The following is a 12500-nucleotide window of genomic DNA, read 5'->3' on the forward strand; positions in this document are numbered from 1 at the left end:
AAAGTATTAAAAAGCTAAAAAAAAGTTTTTCTCTGTCTTAAAGTTGCTGGTACGACTTGATACAAACAGAGGCATCCTCACACACACACACACACACACACACACACACACACACACACACACACACACACGTAGCATCAGGAGTTAGCCCAGCAGTAGCTAATGGGCAGCCCCTTCCTGGGGGGGGCAATCATAAAGCAACATGCAGCGTTTTACGACTGCTGGGAGGGATGGAGGGGGTGGGGGGGCAGATGGAGGAGTGATGGGGGGCAGAAGAGTGAATGGGGGGGGGCAGATGGAGGGGGTGGGGGGGTAAAAGGAGGAAAGAAAGACCCTGCTTTCTGATGAACTCCGTCAGCAGAGCCGCCGCCGCCGCCCTGGACGCCGTCATGCAGGGAATTAAATTCCCGGCCTTCCGGCGAGCACTCGACGCCTAAATACCCCCCCCGCCATCTCCACACACACACACACACACACACACACACACACACACGCCCCTTAATCCCTCTGAGGAGTGCAGGCGTCCAGGCGATAGCCGCCTCCTCCCTCTCCCTCTCCATCCAGTTAAACCAATGCAGATTTAATTCATGCTATTTCCCGCACGCGCCGCAGGTTTGGCGCAAACGCCATTTTTTTACCCGTTAATGACTCCCGGGAGGCTCCGCCCACCGCCGCTCTGACCCCGCCCGCTGACGCCACCCCTCACCTCTGCGGTCGGCTCATGAATAAAGGTGTTGCTTCCTGTCCGTTTAAGCCCCGCCCCCTTTCAGCTAACATGCCGCCATGTTTACCGCAACCCGACACACACTTACACACACACACCGTGCAACTATTTGTCGTCTGCTAAGCGACCGGCCCGTTTCAGTTTCTCCTCGCCGGCTGTCTCATGCTGAGTCAGATCCAGATGGCCGCCGCCGCCGCCGCCGCCATCACGCCTCCGTCTCGCCGCCATCACGCCGCATAAACTGCCCTTTAGCGCCGATTCATCCCGTCCAGCTGCGTCTTCCAACAGCTCATCCTGTTTACAAAAAATAAAATATAACTAGAAAAAAAAAAAAGGAATATCATACATAATATTAATAATATTATCACATTTTATCAATTATAGTGATTTATTTGTTAAATCTACATTGTCCGGTCAGATTGACACAGAATTTAAGGTGAGCAGAAATCAAATAAATCCCGCCGTTACCTGATAACTAATGTGTGTCTATAAAGAAATAAAAAAAAAATATATATATATATAGAAAAATATATCATACACAGAATGAACTTCTTTTTCTTCTTGTGTAACGGCGTGGGATTAAGAAAGTGTCACGGGTTTAATCTGTGTGACGGTGAGTCCGCGGCGATCCCACTTCTCCATCGGTTTCGCTCCGATTATTTCATCGTCACGACGGTGTAATAACCGCGCACGTCGCCGCCTCCGGCTGACCGGCGTGGAAATTAATCTCGGCCTATCGGAGCTTCCCCACCGTAATCCTAGAATAATCCCAAGGAGCTCAGATGGAGTTCAATCCCGGTCGGACATTTGATACCAGGCGCCTCGCCTGCGTCAGCTAGGTCCCGGAGGCTAAACGCTAACACCAGCCCGCTAACATCGATATGCTAACATGCTAACAGCCTTTATTTGTCTTCATGTCATCCCAGATGAATATAATCTGCAACTCAGAGCCTGTGAAGTAAATATACTATTAGTCAATGTGGTATGTTATCGGTAGTACGTTATTGTATGTTATGTTTGTGCCACTTAAAGTCATAAAGAGCGTTTTAATGTTTTATTACAACATCTGAGAGCCCGTTTGAGTCGGCCGTATGGATGAAATGTCGTTTTCATCATATCGCATTTCCCCTGATTTGTAATTAATGTATAGTTAATGCTTTATAGGCTTCTTTTACACGGAGTACATGAGACATTTAAAACACATGAAATATTCATCATGCATTCAAGCATGAAGAAGTACCTCTGTGGAACGCAGTGGAGTGGGAGTATGTAGTCCAATACAATTACTTCAAATTTGCTCGGAGTAACATAATTTACGGACTATTGAGCGCACCTGACTACAACCTATATATGTGTACATAAATAGGCTGCATTTTTCTTTTACTTTTAATTAAATACGTATTGGTAACATCCGCAAATACCGAAATGCTTTTTTTTTTTTCCAAACGGTGCCTGAAACACTGCTGATGCGGACTGAAACCGTTAAAGTCGTCTTTTTTGGTGTCTCAGCATCGGTCCGATGTGACGAGGCTACATGTTTTAGCGGCATGAAGCTTATTAGCCCCCCAAAAAATCCCAAAAAGCCCCCAAAAATAGCAGCTTATAGTCTGGAAATTATCTCCTTAGCTCAGGATGATGACGCTGAGTAATACAAATACATAAAAAAAAGAGTAATAAAAAAATATATACCACTGTGTCATCAGCATATAAAGAGATAGACAAGTGAATGTGGTATTTTATGACTATGGAATATCACAATGAAGTATTTCAATATATCTGAACACAGAATCAATGCTTCTGGCGGACTGTACTGCATATTTCACCCTGTCAATTCCACGGGAGAACTTTGAAAAAGAAAGTTCGAACCCTCCGAGCCTCGGAATGTGAAATAAGAACCGCTGGAGTACGACAAAATGGAGTGGAAATATTTAAATCAAATATAAAGTCGTCCGTAAAGGCAGTTAAGTGATGAATCTGCGTCCTTGTGCAGACTTCATTGGTGCCTCTGGCGGCTCAGGACATTCATCTGCAGATGTTAGTTCGGGTCAAAGAACCAGATCAAATGTCCTCCGAGGCGGCCGGAGTCACATCACCTGTCGGTCCCTTCAGCAGATCTCTGCTTTTTATTGATCCATCCATTCATCTGTGTTTCTGTCCATCTATACATCCATTTATCAGCATCCATCCATCCATCCATCCGTCCGTCCGTCCGTCCATCCATCCATCCATCCGTCCGTCCGTCCGTCCGTCCAATCCAACCACCTGTCATTTTTGTCCATACATCCATTTGTCCGTCCGTCCAATCCAACCAACTGCTCATCCATCCATCCATCCATCCATCCATCCATCCTTCCATCCATCCATCCATCCATCCATCCTTCCATCCATCCATCCTTCCATCCATCCATCCATCCATCCATCCATCCATCCATCCATCCATCCATCCATCCATCTGTCCGTCCGTCCATCCATCCATCCATCCATTCAATCAACTATCTGTCCATCCATCCATCCATCCATCCATCCATCTGTCCGTCCGTCCATCCATCCATCCATCCATTCAATCAACTATCTGTCCATCCATCCATCCATCCATCCATCCATCCATCCATCCATCCATCCACATTTCCTATACATGTTGAGTAGAGGAGGTGTTGTATGAGGCTGTAGCCCCTTGTGAGTGTCTTGGAGAACATGCTTCAGTAGCTAGCAGCTAAAAACAAAACTAAACAAAATGTTAAATGCTAATTGAGTGCTTGTGTGTGTGTGTGTGTGTGTGGGGGGGGGGGTTGTAGAGAATCACATGACAGGAAAATAAAAGAAAACAATCCCTCAAAGCAATTAGCGTTGTGTTAGCAACAGAACAGTGCTAATAAACTGATCTCCCTGAGGGGACGGCGGTTACAAGACGCCATTCAGGTGCAGCCAGCGGGGGGGGGGGGGGGGGGGCGGGGGCGGCGCCGTCGCTAGGGACGATTTTTACAGAAAAAAAAAGCAAAGAAAAAGAAAAGAAGATGTTTGATTCGCTTGTTTTGTTTTGACGCTCGTTATTATGTCCGTCTGGGCACGCTCAGCAGATTAGCGCCTCTCCCCGCCGCGGCGGGGGAACGCCGGCGTTCTCAAAGCGATAACCGTTCCCATCAGCGGCGCTGAATGACGGGAGGGTTAATGACTTTCCCTCTCTCGCCGCCGCTTTTCATTTGCACCTTGCAATTGTAGAATCAAAGTCTCGGTGGGCTCACCTGACAGACGGATGTCCTCATCGGTGTGTGTGTGTGTGTGTGTGTGTGTGTGTGTGTTCTGTAAAACAAGGACGTCTGTGGCTGAAACAAGATGACGAGAAGAAAAAATTAAAAAGGAAACCCGGTGATCCGAAAAACAAATACTTAAGGGTTCGGCCGTTTGTTTGTTTCTTTGTTTGTGTCTGCGTTGCCATGACAACAGTACGCCCCCGATCTCTGATTTCCCGCCGGTTTTACGGGAAACGCGACGACGAGGAACGAGAGGCCAGGAAATTTTATCTGGAAATGAGAGTAAGAGCTTTCAAAGTGTCGTTAGCGACGTTAGCACTGGTAGCGATGTTAGCGACCTTAGCACAAAATCAATTTCTTACAAAAACGTCATGATCCTTGAGTGGCTAAATGATGGGGGGGGGGATGCTTGATCATGTGGGTGAGCTGGACACACACACACATATGCACCAACACACACATACTGCTTTTTAATATGTTTTCCTTTATCAGGTAACACATGGGTTTTCTATTCCCTCATTCTAGTATCCTAGGAAAAATGACTGTTGTGTTAGTTATTAGTTTCTTGGAAGGGTTTCATGTATAATCTGGGTTGTCATCTGAAATTACAGATTAGGTACGACCTCACCACCGCCGCCCTTTGTCGGAGTCCGACCCAACAAGACGTGGCGGTGGGTGGAGGCGGGCGGAGGCGGATGGGAATATCCGACTCCGTTAGCTTTAGCGGTAGCAGAAGATAAAAGCTTCCTTTTGAAGGAGACGTCTGTTTCGAGTGTGTGAGCCAAACACTGATTTCCCCCCCTTCTCACCGCCCACACACACACACACACTCATTTTCTTTTTCTATTGCTTTTCATTTCCAGTGCAGTAAATCTGTGTGTGTGTGTGTGTGTGTGCGTAAGTGTACGCTCATGTGTGTTTGTGACGGGTTAAAATAAACCAGATAAAGAAGATGTTTGCGTTTACATCTCACCGCGGTAATGTGGGTTTCACCGTGCGCCAAACTGCAGTACCAGCAGGGTGTGTGTGTGTGTGTGCGTGTGTGTGTGTGTGTGTGTGTGTGTGTGAGTAGGGGTGCACACAAAGCGTCGCTTTGACGGTCGCCGACTTGAATCAGGAAACGGCGGGACGTCAGAGCAGGAAGGCAAAGCATGAAAGACCCTGTGTTTGTGCGGAACGATTAGCTTCGGCGGCATGAAGTCGTTGTCCAATCAGGACGTTTCGGGGGCGGAGCTTTGGAGGCGGAGCCTTGACCTCTAAGCTCCCTCCTGCTGTTTCATCACAGTGAAAATTGGATGTTTTTTCTGGCTTAGCAATTTGCTAACATTTCAGAGCGCTCAAACACACACACACACACACACACACACACACACACATGCATTCTTCTCTTAACCACTCATTCTCTCAAGTCAGTAAAACCCTACAGGTGTAAATATGGCGTCCATATTTGATGGAAGGCTAAACTAACCCCTCCCCCCTGACAGGTATGTGGTCCTTCTCCGTGTCGGAGCTCGCCATCCCCGGCGCCGAGATCGGGCGGATCTCGGCGAGCGACGACGACCTGGGCGACAACGCCAGGCTGGAGTTCACCATCCTGGAGGGCGAGACGGGCGACACCTTCAACATCAGCGGCGTGGACCAGGAGGCCGTCATCACGCTCAACAAGGTAGGGGGGAAGCGACGGGCGGGGTCACGGCGGGGTTAAGAATGGCGAGGAGGGGAAGGAAGTCCTCCCACGAGTTGCGATTTTATGGCGTGCCGGTTGAAAGCGTAACCGAAGCGGCGCCGGATCCTCCCACGCAATTGGAGAGACTTGAAGTGCACCTCAGTTACGCTAAGCTCCGCCCCCATGTGGGATGCCGGCCTCGGGAGGGACCGCCGAGGTCAGAGGTCAGTGGGAGGAGAGGAGAGGTGAAGTTAAAAGCAGTGTGAGGGTGGAGCTTTAATTGTCTCACACACACACACACACACACACACACACACACACACACACACACACACTGGATAACCAGCGTAATGATTTGGTAAATGATAACAGTTGTTACTGTCCGTCAAACCGACAAATCTCAGGGTGCGTTGTCACGCGGTGTGTGTGTGTGTGTGTGGGGGGGCGGGGCTTCGGTGACGGGCGCTGACACCTGCTCGTTACCACGGCGACTTGTTAATGTACACATCACGGAGGAGGAGGAGGAGGAGACGCCGCTGAGGCCTTTTCAGACGGTCCTTTTAGCAGCTGAGTGTTTGATCTGCAGCTCGTCTGTGTGTCTGTGTGTGTGTGTGTGTGTGTGTGTGTGTGTGTGTCAACAGCTCTGCTTCGTCCAATTCAACCAAGAAGTGTGACTGTGTTTTTTTCCAGCGACTCTGATTTATTTCCCGCGGAAAGGAGGGAGCGCGCAGAAGCGGCGGCGGCGGCTTGCAAAGCGTTCACACGCTGTTAATAAAACAGGGAAATAAACAAGTCACCGGGGGCAACCGTAAACCAGCGCTTAAATCTTAAATCACAAACACACTCAAAAACAGTTTTGTCCTTTTTTTTTTTTTTTGCCCTGGATGTAATAATACTCGTAAAACAATGTGTTTGGACTGTCGCCCCTCACGATAAAAGCCCAGGATGTTGCGTTCAAGGCCCGCCGGGTTTCGCCACCGCCGTGTTGCGTCCGACCCGAATCTCCCAGAGGGAGTGACGGACGAGCGGTAGGGAAGGATTGAGAGCGGCGGCGCAGTATTTTCCGTTATTATGCGTTAATAAGCGAGCGGCTCCGTCCAGGAACCTCATTTCGCCCGCGGAAAAAGGGGGCCACCGGGGGGGCGGGGCCCCCTCTGCACACCTGATGCCGCCCCCACCCGACTCCCGCTCGCAGACGAATGATGACCCGACGCTCTGGGAACGGCGGAGGGAAAAGGAATGGAGCAATTACATCCGGCTCCCTTCAGTGAGCCATAAATCCGCCGCCGCCGCTGCCGCCTTTGGAATGTGCAGATAAATCCTGATACGGGTCAGATTTCTGCGGATGGGATATTCCTTCCTAATTGGAGGCTGCATGCGATTAGAAATGCAGCGCGCGGGTCGTCAGTCCGCCTTCCCTTTGTTTTTTTTTTATTATTATTATCATTGTTATAACTATTATCATTTTTATCAATTAATCAATTAATTTATTATCTCCGGCTTTTATCCTGAACATGGGGCTGCAGGGTATTTTTATTAGCAGTAATATTATTTTTTTTATCAAAATCATCATCATTATTAGTTTTATCATTCATTCATTCTTTATCTGTACCACTTATTCCTTGCTTGGGGTCTCAGAGTGTTATTAATATTATTAATTTTATCATCATTATTGTTGGTATTATTAATTCATTCATTTTATTATCGTTACCGCCTGCCTTGCATTCTGGAATGCGGGACATTAGCATTATTATTATTATTAATATCATTATTCTTACAATTGTTGTTGTTATTTCAAGGATTTCAATATTATTATCATTATCCTGTTCATCCTTCTTCTTATGATTATTTATATTAATTTCTGGATTTACCCAATGGTTTTGTTTTGTTCTCTCAATAGCCCCGAAATGATGCGTTGACTTTGACGCCAATGCTAATGCTAATGCTAACGCTGTTTTCAATCTGGAGTGGAATTCATTTACCCGCTGACTCGCGAGCTGGAATTCAAATAGGCACCTTTACACCCCTCTCCAACCCCCGAAAGAAAATCTTGGCTAATTGATTTTATGTAAATCACTTTAAATTAAATTCAATCTGTTCAACAACATGGGACGCATTTAATCTATAAGCTTGAGGTTTCTGTCAAAGTCAAAACCCAAAGTAATAACCCTGTAATTTAACAAATCTAATTATTTTAGCAATAAATTGACCACATTTTACATTATATTATTCATATTTTTTATTTATTTTTCCTCCTTTGCAGGCAATACTTTTCTAAGATCTCTGCTTTTAATAGGCTTGAAGTTTGGACTAGCTTTCGGGCCAGGTGTTTGGGTTAGCTTGTCAGGTAAATGTTTGGGCTAGCTTGAGAGCTAAATGTTGAGGCTAGCGTGTGTGCTTATGGTTTAGGTTGGCTTAGAGCGTAATGCTCGGGGTTGCTTGTGGGTTAAATTAGTTCTTTGTTCAATTCTTAGGCTAGTTTTGGATCTTAATGTTTTGTGCTAGCATGATGGGCTAAATGTTTGGGCTCGCTTGAGAGCTAAATGATAAGACGAGCAACTGTGCTTAATTGTTTACATTGCTTTGTAGCGTTATGTTTGGGGTCACTTGTGGACTAAATTAGCTCTTTGTTCAATTCCTGGGCTAGCTTTGGATTTTATGTTTATGCATGCGTGTGGGGTAATTGTTTGGGCTAGCTTGGGAGCTAAATGTTTTGGCCAGCTTTGGGGCTTGAGTTTGAGCTAGTTAGTTTGTTTAATATTTATGCTAGCTAGTTGCCTAGAAGTTTATCTACCGTGGGCTTTAGAGTGGCTAGCTTGTAAGCTAAATGCTAGTGCTAGCTTGAGGCCTGGGGGGAGTTGCTCGCCAGGGAGGGTGGGATGTGCTGATCTGCTGTTGGGACTCTTCATCATGCTATGAGGATTGACATGAATATTGACAGTGGGGGATTATAATATGTATAGATTATCGTGGATTATATAGATTATATTATAGCGGATTACAATCCAGCCCTTTGCACCGGTGGTTCGAGGTGTAGTATATAAACTCGTTTTTTTTATTTTTTTCCTTTTTCATCCCGCATAGCTAAGTAGATGAAGATGATGCCTATTCCAGATTAATAACAACCACAAAAAAAAAAAAAAAAGACATGGATTAAGGGATTTAAGAATCATGTTTTAACAGTTACGCGGATTTGAAAACCGTCGGGGGTTAACATAAAAACATGTATGTCACTCTGGAGGGAAAATTACAAGTTTATGCCGCATTATTTAGCATTATTCAGCATTAGCACCTAGCATTTAGACCCGTTTTCCCTGTTTGCCGATGGCGCTATAATGTAGTGAAGCTTTCTCAGTAACCAAAACAAAGATGGAGGCCCCGATAAAAATAAAACGGGCTCCGGGAGGCGGATGGAAATAAAAATGTGTGTGTGTTTATAACTCACACGAGTGTCCATGCAGAATTCTAACAAGGGAAGGGGGGCGACGAAGATGATGAAGATGATGACGAGTATGATGATCCAGGCGCCCCCGGAGGAGGAAGGATTTCCGAGCGGAACAATTTGCGTTGCCACGGAGGTCGGCCTTGACCTTGCTGGTCATCTTGCTGCCGTGGGCTGAATCTCTTTAACCGCTGATCTCTGACGCGCACACACACACACACACACTCAGCGGACGCTAATAAACCTGCAGAGAGATAAATAAACAGCCGTTAATGTAACACTCTCGACCTTGCAGCCGCCCCCTGTTAAAAAAAAGAAAAAGATGGTGGATGGCGATGTCTCTACCTCGGAGTGACGTGTGAGGAGGAGGAGGAGGGTTAAGGGCTGATTAAGGAGAAAAATATAGCCGACCTGGAGGACAGGATGGAGGGAGCGCGAGATGACAAAACTGAGGGAAAATAAATGGAAGAGGAGGAGGAGACGGACGTGGCGATGAAGGACGGGGTGACGCAGGGACACGCCGAGCCGAGGGAAGCCGGGTCATTAATAGTCTGCCAGCCGGGGTGCGGCACGCCGCTTATTGACGTTTATTTACCGTGGATCCCGCAGGGACCCCCGGCGACAGCCAAAGACTTTCTCTCCTCCTCCTCTTCCTCTTCCTCCTCCCATCATCAGCCGCTGTCTCTCCACATGTCGTTACTCCCCCTCTGTCTCTGTCTGATCTGCCTGCATCCAACCGAAACAACAACACTAGGGGGATGGGGATGCGGGCGTGCACGATCTTGAACGCAAGCAAACACACACACACACACACACATGAGTCCTCGCTCGCCGTTGTGCTTTGAGGCCGTGTCACTGTGTGTTGTTTATCCGCGGCCCCCCGGCTGAATGTTAAGGCTAGCATGTGTGCTTAATTGTTTCGGTTACTTTTGAGCATATTCTGTGGGGTTGCTTGTGGGCTAAATTAGCTCTTTGCTCATTTTTAGACTAGTTTGGTTCTCGGTGTTTGTGCTAGCATGTGGCTAAAATGTTTGGGCTAGCGTGCAGGGCTAAATCTCAAACCTAGTGCATGAGATTAATTGTCTAGGTTGCTAGTGCAAGCATGTGGGCTAAATGTTTGGGCTAACTTGAGAGCTAAATTTTAAGGCTAGCGTGTGTGCTTATAGTTTAGGCTGCTTTGTAGCATAATGTTTGGGGATGCTTGTGGGCTAAATTAGCTCTTTGCTCAATTTGTTGGCAAACTTCGGATCTTAAGATTTTGTGCTAGCATGTGGGCTACATGTTTGGGTTAACTTGAGAGCTAAATATTAAGGCTAGCATGCGTGTTTATGGTTTAGTTTTCTTTGGAGCATAATGTTTGGTGTTGCTTGTGAGCTAAATTAGCACTCACACACACACACACACAGACCCTCCTTGCTAGCCTCGTCTTGCTCGCCGTTTCATTTTGAGGCCGTGTCTCTGTGTGTTGTTTATCCGCGGCCCCCCGGCTAAATGTTAAGGCTAGCATGTGTGCTTAATTGTTTCGGTTACTTTTGAGCATATTCTGTGGGGTTGCTTGTGGGCTAAATTAGCTCTTTGCTCATTTTTAGACTAGTTTGGTTCTCAATGTTTGTGCTTGCTAGCGTTGCTTGTGGGCTAAATTAGCACTCACACACCCACGTACAGACCCTCCTTGCTAGCCTCGTCTTGCTCGCTATTGCATTTTGCTAAATGTTAAGGCTAGCATGTGTGCTTAATTGTTTCGGTTGCTTTTGAGCATATTCTGTGGGGTTGCTTGTGGGCTAAATTAGCTCTTTGCTCATTTTTAGTTTGGTTCTCGATGTTTGTGCTAGCTAGCATGTGGATAAAATGTTTGGGCTAGCGTGTGGGGCTAAATGTCAAACTTAGTGCATGTGCTTAATTGTTCAGGTTACTTTGGAGGGTAATGTGTGGGGTTGCTTGTGGGCTAAATTAGCTCTTTGCTCAATTTGTCGGCTCGCTTTGGATCTTAATGTATTGTGCTAGCATGTGGGCTACATGTTTAGGTTAACTTGAGAGCTAAAAGTTAAGGCTAGCGTGTGTGTTTACGGTTTAGGTTGCTTTGGAGCATAATGTTTGGGGTTGCTTGTGGGCTAAATTAGCTCTGCGCTCAATTCTTGGGCTAGCTTTGGATCTTTGTTTTTTTTTTTTTTGCTAGGGTGTAATTGCTTGTGGGCTAAATTAGCACTCACACACACACACACACACACAGACCCTCCTTGCTAGCCTCGTCTTGCTCGCCGTTGCATTTTGAAGCCGTGTCACTGTGTGTTGTTTGTCCACAGCTCCCGGGAGAAAAAAAAACAGTCCACCGACCAGCTCACACACACACACACACACACACACACACACACACACACTCAAATGCATGTGCTTGTGGTGCTCACGCATGTTCCCCTTTCACACATCACACCTTTGGTCCGCTAACAGGCTCTCCACAGAGGCCCTCTGTGTTAGCCGCCGCTAATTGTGGAGTCGGCATGGCGGTCTTGTTTAGAATCTGACCCCACCGCCACACACCTGTTTACCAGCTCAGACTCCACGTTGCATGACGTTATTTTTTTTTTCTGCGGGGGAGGTGTTAGCTTTGTAAACCCGCCGTTAGCGCAGCTAGCGCCGCTCACCTGGGGGGGGATGGGTCGGCCGGTCGGCCAGCCGCCGTTTATTATTTCCATACGCTCTCACTTAAAACGGCGGGCTAATCCTCGGTCGCACGCCAGCAGCGCGCCAGGATTATCTGTGTTTGTTTTCTCGCCGCGGCGGAGAGATTGCGTTAATCTCCTCAGAAAGGGGGGGGGGGCGGCGGGGTGACGGAGAAATATGGTGAAATAGTGAGAAAGAGAGTCTCGCTTTGCAAGTGGGGGTGAACAAAAAAAGGGAGGGTGGACGTTTGAGAGCGAAAGATGAAGGACTGGAGGCGAGAGAGGAGGGGAGGGGGTGCAAAAGGGGAAGCAAAGGGGGAAGCAAAGGGGGAAGCAAAGCGGAGGGGATAAAGAGGGGGGGTTAAAAAAAAAAAGTCAAAAGGGAGATTTAGAGACCCCTTTGTTCTCCAAATGGCGCCGCGGCGCTCGTTGGCAGGAAGTGTCCGAAACGTTTGTTATCAGAGCGATGTGATCACCAATCAGCTGGGATCGTGGGGGGGGTGAGGGGGGCACACACACACACACACACACACACACACACACATACACAAAAAAAAAAACCTGCTGTCACATCATGCAACTATTACACTAGCGGCGAGGTGGGCGGAGCCGTGCCCCGAGGCCTTGACACTGGCGGCGTATGTCATACACACACACACACACACACACACACATATATGCATGCATATGAGCGTATGTGCGTGCACGCAACTCCCCCGAGCGAACGCGTGTGCCGTAGGGGTCGACGTGCATTGTG

The 12500-nt window shown here is 47.4% G+C and overlaps 1 protein-coding gene across 1 annotated transcript in view; it reads left to right on the forward strand.

The window, feature by feature from the left end:
- cdh24b (cadherin 24, type 2b) overlaps positions 1-12500 on the forward strand; it is a 111743-nt gene that overhangs the window by 72828 nt on the left and 26415 nt on the right. The window contains exon 6 of the mRNA XM_086172590.1: positions 5460-5641. Within this exon, the coding sequence (XP_086028716.1) occupies positions 5460-5641 (182 nt within the window). The remainder of the gene's footprint in view (positions 1-5459; positions 5642-12500) is intronic.

Source organism: Fistularia commersonii, chromosome 25 (assembly GCF_037954325.1).
Source record: "Fistularia commersonii isolate RoL2024-O1a breed Wild chromosome 25, RoL_Fcom_v1.0, whole genome shotgun sequence".
In the NCBI taxonomy this organism is placed as follows: domain Eukaryota; kingdom Metazoa; phylum Chordata; class Actinopteri; order Syngnathiformes; family Fistulariidae; genus Fistularia; species Fistularia commersonii.